Source organism: Hippocampus zosterae, chromosome 17, assembly GCF_025434085.1.
Source record: "Hippocampus zosterae strain Florida chromosome 17, ASM2543408v3, whole genome shotgun sequence".
NCBI classification, from domain to species: domain Eukaryota; kingdom Metazoa; phylum Chordata; class Actinopteri; order Syngnathiformes; family Syngnathidae; genus Hippocampus; species Hippocampus zosterae.
The window spans coordinates 9,803,298-9,819,549 of record NC_067467.1 but is presented as its reverse complement, the minus strand read 5'-3'; the positions used below and the strand labels follow the sequence as shown (position 1 = coordinate 9,819,549).

The following is a 16,252-nucleotide window of genomic DNA, read 5'->3' as shown; positions in this document are numbered from 1 at the left end:
TTTCCATGGCCATTTATTCAACCCCCCAAAATTGGAATGTCTGAATGATTCCAAAACAATTACTTTTGATTCACTCTGAAATCAGAGATAATGACAGTCACAAAAGGCATTCCGAGAAGGCATTCCGAGATAAAACTTTTTTGAGTGACATCCTGATGCAATAAACCATTGTTTTGATCAGTTTTTTATTGTTTTTTTTTGAGGGACAAGAAAACAAACATGAAGTATGCATCTCCCTAATCATAAGGTTGACAGCCCTTGAAACCAGACTGAATAGTCTTCCTCTTCCGGTACTTAGTTGTCATTTGCTTCCATGTGCCTACATGCCACTTAATTACAATTCAACAGACATCAAGTAATCACCGTGGACTGGTCTAAGTTACAATTAAAGTACATGATGAGGTATCTTGGTTTATGGCAATCTAGAGTCCAGTTGCTGCCATTTAACATTTGCGGATTTCAAGTATGACATGCTGATGAATGAACCCAGTATGATGTCATTTTAATAAAAAATAACTTGGTACTCTTCCAAGGCTCACTTGTGCTGCCATTGTAAGTGAAATCCCTTTTATGACGTTGCCCAAACGGGAGCTGCATACCTGTCTGGTTCAGACACCGAAACTAAGACGACTGGCGTGTACGTCAGAGGTAAAAAAAACAAAAAAACAGTCAACACAAATGCTGACATGTGTGGACATGAAAAGGCACAACAAGGCGTCAAGTAGAATGACCGAGCCCTTAAGGTTAAGTTTCGGGAGCAGCACTGGGTGGTGCGTTCAAGTGGACCCATGTGAAACCTGTTTAATTTAGATTGCTTTTGATAGTCAAGGGACTAATTTGTTTATTAAAAACTAGTGATGGGCCATCGCATTAAAATATATATATTTTTTAAGATTTAACAAAAAGACATCTTAAATGTATACATAGATGTTTCTCTCACTTTATCATTTAGCCTGAATCAATGATCCAATTATTTAATGCAATAAATTCAGTTTAAAAGTAATGTCAAAAATAAATGCATATAATTAATACACTTGAAGGCAATTCAGTAAAATAAATGCAACAAATATTACATAATCCTCCCATAAATTTAACTATTTAATTCCGCGAATGAAATGAGTTAATTAAAACGTATGTCATTTTCTTTTTCTAACTTGATGTTCTATTCACTTATTTAAATAATTGGTTAATATATTGCAAATACAGTAATCATAATAATAATAATAATTAAATTATGTGACGGAAAATTGTAAATAGTACTGTGATTTATCCATTGTGTTCATAATGTATTTAATTGAAAGATGTTTGTTGTTATTTTTTTTTCTCTTTCTCCTTTCTACATACATTCTTGCTGCTGGAGGCTGTAAATTTCCCCAGTGTGGGACGAATAAAGGATATCTTATCTTATCTTATCTTAATGCAATGAAAAAGTGAGTGGAATAAACAATTTTCTTAATTGTTTGAACAAAATAAAAATCTTCGTAAAATGCACAATTTTACATATAGATCAATTCATTACATTCTTTAATTTAATAGAATAAGATAAAATAATAAAAATAGTCAAATAAGCTCTTTTACATAGAGCATACATTGAACATTTTATATTTATTTTATTAGATAATAAATTCACAATCATATGTTATATTTAATGTAATTTAAAAAGGAAATATTTATGATTAATAGAGTTTTTTAAACAAACAATGAGGTTGTCCATCCTTCCATATTTAAAAATATCAAAGCGGCATCACGAATTTGTTAAGGACGTGTTTCCTCACGTGCTGCGATTATATTCGTCTTTGATACTTCTTGGCAAAATAAATATAAACACATTTATATTCATATATTAAAAACTAAATATGAGATCAAAGTTTGTGTGTGCATTTGGTTGGCACAAAAGATATACACTAATTGCTTAGCATTTTAGCAACAGGCCTTTTCTGCCTTTGCTTCTGACTGGCTCAGCTTTATGGTTCCAGGGCTACAGCGCCACCTGTTGTCTAGGCATACATTTCAAAAACAACCACGCATGTATGGACCCACTGTACATGGTCATGATCTTGGACCCAGCAGGTCCTCTTGGTTGATATTCAACAGTAGCATCTGACTAATTGTCCTTGTGGGCTTCTCGGTCCCGCTTCTTGGCCAGGCGGGCCTGACGCATCTCCTCCAGAGTCTTGCGGGGGTCCATGACGAAGGCTAACGCCACACCGACTGTGCCGTCGCCGTCCTGGCGGGAGAAGCAGAGGAAGGTGGCCCACAGGAAGGCGCAGCAGCCCATGAAGGCCGTGCGCATGTGCAGAGGCAGCAGCGCGAAGTTCAGCAACTGACAACACACACCTTACAATTAGTTTCTTACAATTAGCTTAGCATTTAGCAACACACCTGGCACGATGGGGCATGGTTATTATTAAATACCAACTTGCTGTCACATCACAACAACTTAATCATCATTGTTAAAAGACATACTGTCATCAACATTGACTCATGTGATTAATGAGCAATAAATTGTCATTCAACAACTTGTGTTTGTTCATTGTTATCAGTTCACACACAGACATTTAACAATATCGAGTCCATGTTTGTAAGGATTATCAAAAAAACATTAAACATTTTTTTAAAATTTTGCAATCATTAAATCTCCACGTACTGGAATTGAACAATTTCTCATGTGTTTATCATCGTTCAACGTGTACATACTGATATTCAACAACGACTAGTCCAAATGTATTATCATGAATGTTTCTTCAGACCATTAATCAGCAATACACTGCTCATTTGACCAGTCCTAGTGTCTGGTTGACTTGAGTTATACTGACAGCGAGCTGTCAGTCATGTAGTGTACATGCGACCTCTGCTAAGGTCATTCATAAATAGAGACACATTCTTGGCAGGCGCATTCTAGTCAATACAAATAAAAAGGAGGGAGAGGGTTGGAGAATATGAAGAATGTAATATGGATAATGAATCATAATGTTTACCTGCATGAAAGGCCAGTACATGAGTCCAGTCTGGAGGAGGAAATGCAATAATAGAAATATTTTTGGATTATCAAGGACATTCGGGGAGTACCAACAAATACAATTTTGCCCTGATTGAGATACTATGCAGAGGTGTGTGTAATCTGGGTTCACCCCACTGTCAAAGAAGTTGACTTCCCCACGCACCACCGCTCACCTTCCACGTGTTGAAGAACTTTTCCCGCCAGTCTTCAAAGATGTCTTCCTTGCCCTCAAGGAAGCTCACCCCTCAAGGACAAAAGAGAAAAAATATATACCGGTACATTTGTGGATATAATCATGATAGACCAAATTTCATGTGGCTAAATAAAACTGCTGTGTGTATTTTCCAGGGCTGCATTTTTAATAAAAGACAAGTTTAATTTTTTGGGTAAGTTACCCCACTGAACTTGAGCAGACAGCTTCCTGAGTATTTATTGATGTTGTTTCTTCAAACTTTTTAAAAATACAGTGCATTTGTGATAGACAAGGCCAATTTTTTTCATTGCAAAAATTGGCAATGTTTTTGATGTTTGTATGCGTGTGCGCATGCAAATTTTATTCAATATAAAAATAAATTATTTCTGATATCTTTCCAAGTTTATGTTTGGCGAACCCCCTGTCCAAGGATAAATATCTAGTTCCGCCACTGCATGGAACCGAATTAGCCAACAGTTTTGAAGTTAAAAAAAATACATGTATAATTATAACTGGGACACAATAAAATCGATTTGTTTTTGTTCCACTTACCCGTGTAGAAGACACTGGTGGCCAGCGGGGAGGCGAAGCTCTGGTCCAGCAGCAGCTTTCGGAAGAGCATCCCGGCCGACTTCCCCGGGAACCGTCGCTCTAACGCTCTCATCCAGAAGTAGTTGAAGTTCCCGTGGAAGGTGACCGCCACCACGGCAACATTGCGGGTGTGCGTATAATCCAGTCGCTGCCTGTGCGCCAGCAGCTGGTGCAGCAGATCACCTCCGGCGAACAGGGCTCCGTACAGCGTCACGTTGGCCAGCCAAGGGAAGCGCTTGACGGTCTCCCGCAGCACCAACGTCCGCATGCTCAGGCTGAAAGTTCCTCTCGAAGCTGTAGTTCGCTGCGCTCAGGGCGCGCGCAAACTGCACATCCAAGGGCGATTACGTCACATGGAGAGGTTTCGCGCAAATCACGTTGCTTGTTGTGTGACGTCATCCGTCAGCTGATCGAAACAACTGCTCTGAGGAGGCTCCCAAAGTGGCAGATTGCCTCGGAGTCTGCGCACGACGAATTTCCTCGGTCAGGTGGCCAATCCTGCGTTAATCCGATCCTGCGTGGGCATGTGTTATTTGAGTGGAGCAGCTGCGGCCTTTCTGCACCGGACACGCTCGCGCGAGTTACTCAACTCATCGAGGTCGACGTCACTGCAGCACGATATACAAAGCATAAACATACAAAGGATGGCACACGGTTTTTGGTGTTGTAGATAACCCCCGCACCTCTACACTCACACACGCACACACTAACGTACTTTTGACATCAGGACACAGTTCGCTTTTTTCGTGAAAGTTTGATTTTTCAGTCAACAAATTGCCTCGTAAGGAGTTGCCACTGTTGTTCCGTTTTTTTTACTTTAAAAACTGTGTGTGGTAACTCGTCCCCAGATCATGTCATCAATGTCCACGTCTCTCACCAACAGTAATGTTTTATATATTGAAAGCTCTCTGTAAGAAAAAAAGTACATTTAAGTTTAGTTGTTGCAAATGATCCCTTTTGCTAACATTTTTGTATAGTATCTAGGATATAAGTCTATATATTTTGTCAATTTCCAATAACTAATCTAGCCATAATTCTGAGAAGAAAAAACTTTTTAACATTTGGAAATGTCCTACCCCCAAAAAATAACCAAACAAACATTAATAGTGTGCGTCAGTGTCTTCATTGCCAGATCATGTCTGTCACGGAAAATGATCAAATGCGGTGGCATTTGGTGATCATGCATCGTATGTTGATTACTCACGGTTTACACAATTGATGTATGTAATTCTAAACAGCCAGATATAATGCATGCGCCTTTGGCGGCATTTTTGTTTGGTGTTGCATCATGAGAAATCTTCTCGGACAAAATATGTGCCCCTTGGCACACTCAAAATTTGGAGATACTGGTTTAAACAAACACAAAGGAAAGCATAACCTCTTGCTTTGGAACGGTCATAAAAGTACCTCCAGTCTGGATTGCGTTCGGCTGTGCCTTCGGATTTTTAAGGTCCAACACTAGCAACTCGTGCAGCTCCGCTACTCCGATTGCAGAAAGTAGTCAGCAGGCGGCGCTCATGATCACCCAAGGCCTTCTTCTACGTCCTCCTTGCAAAACTTTTCAAAAGGATCCCGTGGAGACATGGTGAGGGGCAAATTGAAGTGCTCGCATGATGCAGACCATTCTAGAAACATAATGGAATCTCCACATTTCAATCGCAGAGTTGGAACCCGACCAAAATACTTCAGCTTGGGGTGAAGTTCAGTTTAAATCTTCCGTCGCCATCAATTGACTGTCCAATAAAAGGAAAAAAAATAATAATTTGTTAAAAATAGTAGTAAGATAAGACCCCCAAGAGATTTAGGAGGAAGAAGCAAACGATGACCCAAAGACACCAATGTGACGTTATGTCGTGATCGTTCACACCCAACCTCACATTACACGTTTGAACGTCGATTTATGCGTGTGTCACTTTTCACTGGGTTCAAACGAACAATTCTGTTAGTTTACTCAATGCAGGTCGTCTTATTAAAAGGCTGTGAAATTCTCAAAGCATGTACAATATTACGATCCACATTGGACATGCAATGACTTGAGTCGCGCACAAGCACCGGCGCGCGTGCACGCGCGAGCACTCACAACGTCAGATGATCACAAACGAGCGAGAGAGGTCCTGCCATTGGTTAAGTACCCTGTCAATTAAAATAAGACGCTATGCGATTGGCCCTCCGTGCTTAAAGGCCCACACAAACGTCTTTGTGGACTTGAGTGTTCAAGTTGAAGTCGACCGAGGGACTGAGGCAGCGTCGCCTGCGGTCGGGCTACGTTGAATGCAGTCTGGATATCGGCGACGAAATGAAGGCCAGAAAAGTATAAAAAAGTAAGGTTGACGTAACAAAGAGCGCATTTGATCGCGTCTGTGTATTGTGGATTATTTGTTACGGATAGTGAGTCTTATCGCCATCGTTTGTGGTCCGAGTCAGCATGTCGTTGTCTTTTCGGCCACTAGCTCACTTAGCTGCAACTTTCAGCCGTCTCGTTGGTGTTGGTCAATGGGGAAACCGTTCAAAAATATGATTCGTGTGCCGCACTCATTGGCAAATTAATAACCGCAACTAGAGCTGAGCCTCTTAGAAGTCGCCATTGTTTATTGCAGCATTTGGTTACTTTCCCCAATCACTTTCTGTTAGATTACACACTTGGTTGTTTCCAAAGTTTCCTTTCGACATAGCACCAAAGCCGATTTCATCCAACATTGGGTGAATTTGAATGAACATTGTCGTTTCGTTATTCTGTTCCTTTTTGTAGTGTTTTGACATCAGAACAAAGGTAAAACAATAAGAATTATGCAACTGATTTTGGTTTCTTGGCGTTACTACCCACAGAGAACAGCTCTTACGTTTACTTTTAATTCAGACTAACGTTTTTTTTTTGCTCCTTGCATTAAAAAGCCGATGTTGGCACTATAGTTAGAACATAATCCCTTTTCCTTTGCACGACTAAACTCGTCGTTTTGCCATCGGGGCAAACGTATAAAATGTGAGATCGTGCAGCTGAGTCTGGCCTATTTGCATCAAGCGCGAGATATAAGCTATGAATGAGCTATTAAGTTTGAACCTTTAAAATCAATAGCAATAGCTTTGTTTTTGCGTTCCACAAGAGCCGATGTGAAAAGAACCTGTGATATATTTAGGAAATCATGACTTCTCTTTTTTGTGATGGATTGTGCAGTCAGGCAAATGTAAAAAAGCGAATTGTGTAACGGAGTTTGGCTTGTTGACAGCAAGAGGAATAGATATAAGCTATAAATAAGTTATTAAATATGTGTGCGTGTGTGTATGTGTGGCGTAATTGGATGACAGCAAGTAGAAGAAATCCGCAGGATGTTGTAACAAGTGGCGACATGTCATTTGGTTGATGATAATTATGCGGGTTTACTGTGCAAGTGCCATCCATAACTTTGCTCTTTGTCAGAGCATGTGTGGCATTTAACAGTGGAACATAAAACCACCTCATCACGACATACAATGCCTATTGTTAAATGCGACACATTATATCTTGCAGGGTTTCCTGATGTCGAATCGATCTTACAGATGACCTATGACATGTTTGCACATAGGTCATCTGTAGTCAGTCAGTTATTGAGGCCTGGACCATATTGAGGCCTGGATGAGCAGGACTTGCAAAGAACCACTTTTATCCTCAAATTGAAGCAGAGATGGAGCTAATTGTAGCAGTTACACCCGTGCAGTAAGACCAGACATTTTTTTAAAATTCAGCAGCTGCATGTTTTCTTCCTTGAAAACAAGAATTACACACATGAAAATTAATGACTTCAAGGTTCTTAATTGCTGGGCAAAAAAATGAATAAAGAAGTCATAATAAAAGACTGGGTAGTTGGTGGAATGTGAGAAGCGTGAGAGAGTGCGGGACTATTGTTGGGCCTGAGCATGCCTCCATAATTAAAATACACGTTAATTGGCAGCAGTGTGTGAACAAGACACACACAATTGTTTGGTGCTATTGTTGATTCATTTGGTTTTGAATCAGTGAATTTTTGCGGGGGGGGGGGGGGGTGCGGGCTGAAAGTGTGTCTTCGCTTGCAGTTCCGCATAAAGAACCCTGAGGCTTTTTGAGCGACTTCCGCTTTCGACGCGGCTGAGGAAACGCGCTCGACCACAGTGAGTCCCAATAACGAGTAACAATAACACACAAGGAGAGAAACCCGAATGCTGGGCAGTTTGTAGGTACGTTTCGGAGCTGGCAGGTGTAACTCAAAAGTTAGCCGCTGTCAATAGTACCATGTTAACAAAACACACGCGCACACACAAAAAACTGTATTTTTGATAATATGTGGCACAAATGTATCTTTTGGCTTTTTTTGCACAATTAAGCGATCCCAGGGGTCATAACTCATTGATGGGCGCTGTTGGTTTTATTCGTCAACTGGAATGCGACCTATTAGCGCTACAATGAATATTCGTCAAGTACGTAGAAATGGAAGAGGGTTTCGCCTAGCGCTTCTGTGAAATTCAAACTTCTATGTTCGTGTAAGTAATGAACAGACGCCGGTAGATGGCGACAGTGCATAGCAAATGGATTTGAGATCCAGCACAGTTTTTAAATGGAAGATAAAGATTAGGGGTGGATGTCAGTTTGTCACGTTGGTTATGTTCAAAGTCAGACGAGTTTCAAGTGCTGCTCGGCCAGAGTATGTACATGTATGGTGTAAACACAGTGTGTGATGCAGTAATTAGACAAAAACGTGTGTTGACTTGGTAAGACCAGGTGGTGCAAAGGAGATATTTATAAAAAACAAAACCGCTGATCAACTCAAGCTATGTAGTGCATAATTTTCCCTCGTGGAGGCAGCAAGTCACAATACAATGTGGGTATGTCACGCATGACAAAATTGATTGAATGCCAAAATTGTCTTGACTTTGTGATGTATGTGATGCGGTCACGGTAATACTACGCCAGCTGTGTGTGCTAACTTGCTGTGTGTGCGCGTGTCTGTGTCAGCGAGAGAGCGAGCAAGCGGCGAGGATGTCGGCGGAGGTGGATGTCCTGATGCAGGAGGCCAAGGAGAGCATCGAGGCGGCGCAGAATTTTCGCACCGAGCTGCAGCAGAGACTCGGGGGACTCAACCAGGCGCGACAACAGGTCAGCTTTTTCTCGGCAGCTGCAGGATTACATCATCATCAACATTAATACATCATCACCTGGGATACGCGCAAGTTAAATTCTTCAAAGTCCGTTAAGACAAATTTGAAACCCTACTTTAACACCCTAACTCCAATCTAAGCCTTTTTAAATCTAATTTTGTGTCCTTGGCGGTGGTATCTCTTCCTTCGTGTTAAGGTGAGGAGTGATCCGAGTAGCAGCAGCATCGAACAGTAAACAATGTCTCTACTTCCTGTCGCTGTCCCTCAGGCCCACAAGCATGCTTGCTGTCAACAAACACTTTTTCTTGTTTTATTGTCGTGTTTCTTTCCACGGGAGACACGATGACATGCATGCACCAAGATGGCCAACAGGGGTCGTACTCGGGTCAAGATGATTCTTCATTCTGGCACTCGTTTTCCTCTGCCAGGTGCGGGGCAGTTCGACCCAGGCCCGCGATGCCCTCCGCAGGCACTTTACCGAACTGCAGGCGGCGGCCACCCGGCTACTGTCGGAGCGACTGAGCGCACTCCTTGCCGAGGTGGACGCCATTGAGGCGGACAGCGTCAGGCCTCTGGATGACTGTCAGAGCCTGGTGGAGTACGGCATGGGCCAGGCTGATGAGCTCCTTCGAGAGGGTAAAAAAATATATATCTTGAACGCATTCACTCAAGTGTTCATTGCTGAGTCATAATGACACCGTTGTCTCCGCAGGGGAAGCGGCTCTGCGCTGCGGTCTCGGTGAGAAAGAAGATAAACTGGGAAGCTTCACCAAGAAGGCCATGCACATCCAGTTAGACAGGTACATTGGCCCCAATTAGAGCTGCAGTAATTATTCGACTTAAACCCCCCCCACCCCGTTCCGCATAGGTAGCTTTCATACAGAACAAAGGGGTGACTGTCAATCAAAACTAACTCACAGAAGCAGGATGGTGGCTGTATGAAAGGGAACATTGCAAAGCCAGGACCTGGCAACGAAACGAAACACCAGAACCCCATTTGAATTGGATAAACTTTATTGTCAAATGAACTATATGTGTAACATACAGCACAGATGAAATTTCCCTGTGGAAGTGTGAATTCACAACTTCCGAGGTCGCAACGGAGGCAGTGGCAGGCACACTTGCTTTCGATGGAAGTTAGTCGATGGGTGTTGATTTTTGTAACCCAGTCCCGTCTCTGCTGTCCCGCCTCCTTTACAACCCCTCTGGTGCAGTGAAACTCTACAACGAAATCATGTTTGCCGCAAGATATTTTTCACAACAGGGGACTTTTCACTATAGCAAATTTGATCTCAGATGTAAACACACACACATGCACACAAACGTGTGTACACGCACACACAACCAAATTTATACTCTTTATTTTTATTCCAATTGTGCATAAGTATGATCATACAATTATTTGACACTTCATATAGTCAGTATAGAAAGAAAAAAAAGGGGAAGAAATTGCAAAATTTACGATCAGCATTCACTTTCATCAATTTCTGGATAATGTATTTTATTTTGTTTCCTGCGTCTTTCATTTTGATCACTTTTACCCTCTCTTCCAGCGTCAGAGCTCTTCTCTTAGCTGCTTGACATCCAAAGGTCCGTTTTGTAGCCATTTTAGCAATGCAACGTTCTTGTCTGAAACTAACAATAACAAATACTTCCTGGAGTACTGCGCTTGCGTAAAAGGCGCTTATAAATGAAATATATTATTTTTATTATTATTGTAAACCAGTGTGGTGGTTGCTGTTGCCGTTTCTGAACGAAGCAGTAGAGGTCGCTGTTGGATTTGACTTCATTGCAGTGAATCTCGTCGTGAGGCAAGAGCGCAGAAAAATAATTTGTATAACGCAACAGGTTTTTTTTTTCGTTGTATGGGGGCAGGAAAGTGGGAATGGTGTTAATGCATGAAGATATTTTTCACACTAGGGGGTATGTTTGCCCATGTAGGTTTCGTTATAGAGGTGTTTCACTCTAGCATCAAAGATCGGACGGTGGCCGTGTGAAAAAGGGAATAGCGGAATGCCAGGATGGGGTTGTTAGCTGCCAACAGTCTTCTGCCCTGGCAATTTCCCAACTTCTTCGGAAGCATCAACTGCCCCCCAAATTTAAGATTTGCTTGTGCTGCTGCTGTTGTATTCAAAGTAACTTACCTATTTGATCATTGTTATAACAAGATACTGTAACCTTATTTAACTGTGCCAACGGCGCCATTGCGTTGTAGCCTGCCGGAGGTTCCGGCTCTGGTGGACGTCCCGTGCGTGTCGGCCCAGTTCGACGACTCCCTGCTGGTTCTGTTGCGTGAGCGCGCGTGCCGCCACGGCTCGGTGGCCTCTCACCCGCCCGTCCTCATTGAGGAACTGCAGGAGAGACCCGGGAGCATCTTGGTGCGCTGGTGTAAGGTGAGCTTGCGGTGGGGGCTCCCATACCCTATGCCACTGCAGCAATTTCAGAGTTTTAATCACTCTTTTGTCATTTTTCCGATGAAAAACACGTGGGTAGTCTTGGAGCATTATTTGAAAAGTTTGTTTTGGGCACTTGGTGGTTTTTAGGTGGACGAGGACTTTGCTGCTGCAGATTACCGGCTGCAGTACCGGCGCTCGGGCAATGGGGGGAGCCAGTACGAGGATGCCTACGTGGGGCATGACACAGACTTCCTGGCGCTCGGTCTGGACCCTAACACTGACTACATGTTCAGGGTGTGCGCCCGAGGCGAGGGCCGCACTGAGTGGAGCCCCTGGAGCGTCTCCCAGACAGGATTCACCACCATGGAGCCGCATGGTACGTGCGCTGGACAGGCTCCGGGTCGGGCACGCCTCTGTCTGTTTGGTTGCGTTTTGTTTCTCATCTCGGAGTGCGTATGTATCGGAGTTGCTGGTGTATGCCTCTTCGTATTCTTGTCTGGGATAGTGACGTCACACATGCGCCATGTTACGTTGAAATATTGACATTGAAAAATAACAAAATAGGAAGCAGAGATTTTTTTTTCTTCCCCAATATAGAAATCCAGTCTCTATTTAGAATTTTTGTCAGTTAAAGAAAATATGATGGTACATCCCACACTCTGCTGTTGACAAAGTGTTATCTAGCATCAAAAACACTACCAGGATGTTAAACAGAGTAGCCATTGATGTTAAGTGAAATCCTTTTTTGAAAAAAATTGTTTAAATAATTGTGTGTGTGTTATGTGTGCAGAGTGGCGTCCAGGCACGGAGGGTTACATCGTGAATAGCAGACGTAACATCGCCTTGAGGAACGATTCTGTTCCGTCCGGCTGCCCTGTGCTTTACTCCAATGCGCCCACCTACTTCTGTGGCCTCACGCTTACCTTCAAGTATGCGCGTGCACACACACACACACACACACACACACACAGATAAATGTGATAAGAGTTTTTGTCACTTGAAGGATTTCGGCCACCGGTAAGCCTGACCGCCGGGACAGTTTGGGCGTGTGCGTGGACGGAGAAAAAAGCTGCCGCTCACTACAGAGAGATCAAGCCGTCTGCATCTCCACCAATGGTAACAAATTCAGCACTTTGAATTCCTAACAACACTTTGGTTCGCCAACATGTCACTTGCGTCATTCAAATGTTGCTCTATCAAATGACCTTGAATGAGCAGAATGCGTTGAAGATGGAATGGTTTGAATTTGTCAAAAAATGTAGAAGGTGGAGGAAGAACAAACAAACAAAACATTTTTTTTGAATTTTATTGACCAGTGAACGGTGTTAGTTGAAACATTTCAAATCGGTGAAGTCATTTTTTTAAGGAATAAGGGTTTGAATTAGTTATAAAATGTAGAAATTAGATGATAATTTCCATTTTGATTGGGAATGAATAGGTACATTTTTTAGGAAGTTTAAGTTGTAAAAAAATGTTGAATTTTTGGGTAAGTGGGAATTTTTGGCATGTTGAAAATCCTTCCCAAGGTGGATTGAATGAGGTGAATGTTTTGAATTTCAAATGGGAATGATATGTGCAATTGAGAATGATTAGCGATCATTTTTTGTGGACATTTTCAAAGTGAGAATTTTTGTCAATGGTTGTGAGAGGTTTTGTCAATGGTTATTTTTGTCATTTTTCCTCATGTTGAAAATTGTCCCTAGAATGAAATACATGAGCTGAATGTTGTTTTGAATTTTAAATGGGAGGAATAAGATTTCATTTGTTGAATTTTCAAGTTGGTGGTGTAGAATAACGTACAGTATGGGTGAAGGCTTCACCCTTCGCACAATAACTAGCTGTTGGAATATTGTGAAGATGATTCCAAAGCATCTCGAATAACGTTGTCGGTTGACAGGCGCCGTGTACGTCAACGGCAAGGAGATGACCAATCAGCTTCCGTCGATCACGCTGGGTTCGGCTGTGACGTTCGACATGGAGGTGGTGGGCGTGGTCCCACTCAACAACGACCACGTCAGTGACGACGTCGGCAACAACGTGAGCAGCTTGAAGCTGCGCGTCACCATCGGCTCAGGCAGCCGCGAGGTGGTTTTCGATTGGCTGCTGGACACGGCCGTAGACGGCCTCTTCTTCGGGTGTGCCTTCGCGCATACCGGCTGGAAGGTGCTCGTCTTTTAATGGACAATGCAGGACATAAACGATGCATTGACGCCTCCAAGTTCCGGGAACGTTTAGTTCGTGTTACTTCCTGGATTAAGGAGCATTCACAATTACGTAAGGTTCTTGGATCTCTTGGAAATACTGCCGCCCCTAGTAGGTTTTTTTTTTGGACCCAAAACTTTCCTCAGTACTTAATATTTCCTGCAGTCCAAATACACAATAGATGTTTGTTTGTTTGGGTTTTTTTCCCGTTGAAGTTCCAGGAGCTTTTAGTTCTTAATGTTTATCAATCATGGAACTTACTTGTTCCAATCAGGTATGATGAACCCATTCCAAAAGCTCCTGAACCTTTCAAAACCAATTTGATGACCTCATCAGCCCCCTGAAGCCATTTTGTAGGACTCGTATACATTAGTTGATTATTGTGTTTACAATCACTTACAATGGCATTCGCATGCCTTTTTTCCCCCAAATACAGTCAAACCTCGGTTTTCGAACATCTCTGTTCTCGACCGAATCGGTTTTCAACTAAAAATGTAGAGTTGTTTTTTATGGCTTGGATGACGACCGAATTTCGGTTCTCGAACAACCTTGTTTAGCGTTACATGATGAACAGATGTGTTCAGTAAAGATTTTTTTTTTTTAAAGAGCGTGGTTTCGGTTTTCGAACAGCCTACTGGAACAGATTATGGTCGAAAACCGAGGTATGAGTGTAGATGACAATTAATCCCCTTCCTGGAAATGGTGTGAATCAAGAAAGACTGAACACCTGACAATTTTCATTTTTTCAAAAATCTTTGATACTGTGAAACTTTCGAGGTTTTTAGTTGTGCACGTGTCGGCGTGACGTCATGGTGTGTAAGGTGCCAATAAAAAAGGGGGCCCACAAACTTTTTGTGGGTACTACAAACTACAGGGTGGCAAAAAAATGTGATGGCAAATTCTGCAAAAAAGTTCCGTAAAACATGGAGACAATCTTTCGGACTTATTTTTTTTTCCAGTCAATCCTGCTTACTTGTGTGGTTGATTGACCTTGTGGGGAATTGTAGACTAGGCTCGCTTCAGGTACAAAGTTCTTTCAGAAGCTTGCCTTGTGTGATCTTGAGTGTCTTTAACAACAACAACAAAAAAGGATTGTTACTGTATTTGTTACTAATATTGTAGATGACTTGTTCTATGGAGGATATGTTGCCAAAAGGAGTTAGTATTTGCTGATGTTTTACACAAGCTTGTAATCACACGTCTTTGTTTTGTTCACCCAGTGAAGGATGAAGGCGTCCTTCACCGTGGAGCCACAAAATGTTAATATTCTTTGGTTTAAAAAGAAATGCGAAAGATCTATGTCCTTAAATAATAAACCATTCACAAAGATTTTCTGTCCTTCTGATAGAGTAATTACTTTTATGACTATACAGTATATGCCCAGCAAAACTCTGGTTTATCCCGTGAGACTTTTGTATTTTAGCATCCCGCATCACAAGTGCTCCTTTTTGGGCTAGTCCTTGCAATTATTTGGTCGAGCTGGAGGGGGCCCCCGCACTTCCCACTACACCCCCCGCGATTGACTTGGACCAGTCGATCGCGATCGACTGGTTGGACACGTCGAAACTCAAACAAAATGAATACTTTAATAGTAATTAATTAAATGATTCACCCCACCACCAAAGACAAGGAAAAAATCCTGTAATTTGGAGTTGGAAAGAATGTCTTAGGCTGTACTCAAAACCTGGATGGCACAACATTTTTTGAAATTAAACGAAAAGAAGACTGAGGTGATATTGTTTGGTCCCAGTGGCCCTTGTACATTCCATCCTGTAGACTTGGGCCCCCTGTCTCCTTATCTGAAATCAACGGTCTCAAACTTGGGCCTTTAACTGGACAGTGATTTCAAACTCGATCGGCAAATTGGTGCCGTTGTTAAATCCAGCTTCTTTCACCTTAGACAGCTGGCCAAAATAAAACCTCTCCTCTCACATGAACACTTTGAGACAGTAATTCATGCCTTTGTCACATCCCGGCTTGATTACTGCAATGCCTTGTACTTTGGAGTCAGCCAGTCCTCCATTAAGCGCCTTCAGCTGGTCCAGAAGGCCGCTGCTTGCCTCTTGACAGGTAGTCATAAGAGGGAGCACATAACTCCTACTCTGGCATCCCTTCACTGGCTCCCCATTCATTTTAGTTATTTTCAAGATCCTCCTATTTGTTTTCAAATCTCTGAATAATCTCGTGCCACCTTACCCCTCTGAGCTCATCCGCCCCTACACACCTGCCCGGCGCCTCAGGTCTGTGGACCAGTCTATGTTAGAAGTACCAAGAACTAAACTGAGGCTCAGAGGGGATCGAGCCTTTTCTGTTGCTGGTACCTCTCTCTGGAATGACCTACCACTGAACATTCGGCAAGCCTCCTCGCTGCCCATCTTTAAAGCCCTCCTCAAAACTCGTATTCTTTAGCGTTCGACTCAGCATGACTTAGATTTGTTCTTGGTTTTACTGCTTGGTGCTTTCTACCGCCTTTATTACCGATTTGTCTTACTGTTTATTGTGCATGTTAAATTGCTCCATGTACAGCACTTTGTATGCAGCGATGGCTGTTTGAAAGTGCTCTATAAATACTGTTGACTTGAACTAAAATATGAAAAAACATTCATATAGAACGTTCAGTATGTACACAGTATTATGAACGTTCACCAGTTAAATGCGAAATTCTTTTGCAACAATTCTCTGCTGCTTTTGTATTTTTACTAAAATAATTTCAAAGTTGTACACATTTTGAAAATGTTGCTTGCAGTAATATTTTATATTCTT

At 42.2% G+C, this 16,252-nt stretch overlaps 2 protein-coding genes across 3 annotated transcripts; one reads left to right on the top strand and one right to left on the bottom strand.

Annotated features, from left to right (window-relative positions):
• Positions 1–1,421: 1,421 nt before the first annotated feature.
• LOC127589162 (mpv17-like protein) lies at positions 1,422–5,416 on the bottom strand. 2 transcript variants are annotated; one of them, XM_052048203.1, is made up of 4 exons: positions 3,747–5,416; positions 3,175–3,245; positions 2,979–3,008; positions 1,422–2,323 (listed from the first exon to the last, which is right to left on the bottom strand). In XM_052048203.1, the coding sequence occupies exons 1-4, from the start codon at positions 4,051–4,053 to the stop codon at positions 2,105–2,107; spliced, it is 627 nt and encodes a 208-aa protein (XP_051904163.1). In that variant the 5' UTR covers positions 4,054–5,416; the 3' UTR covers positions 1,422–2,104. The 2 variants fall into 2 exon arrangements, with proteins under 2 accessions (XP_051904163.1, XP_051904164.1); XM_052048204.1 differs by having other exon boundaries at positions 1,422–2,227.
• Positions 5,417–5,981: 565 nt separating this feature from the next.
• Positions 5,982–14,818, top strand: crlf3 (cytokine receptor-like factor 3). Its single transcript, XM_052048473.1, has 9 exons — positions 5,982–6,106; positions 8,749–8,889; positions 9,320–9,527; positions 9,604–9,691; positions 11,107–11,284; positions 11,435–11,663; positions 12,078–12,216; positions 12,291–12,403; positions 13,185–14,818. Exons 2-9 carry the CDS (start codon positions 8,773–8,775, stop codon positions 13,463–13,465), a joined length of 1,353 nt encoding a protein of 450 aa, XP_051904433.1. The 5' UTR covers positions 5,982–6,106; positions 8,749–8,772; the 3' UTR covers positions 13,466–14,818.
• Positions 14,819–16,252: the final 1,434 nt, after the last annotated feature.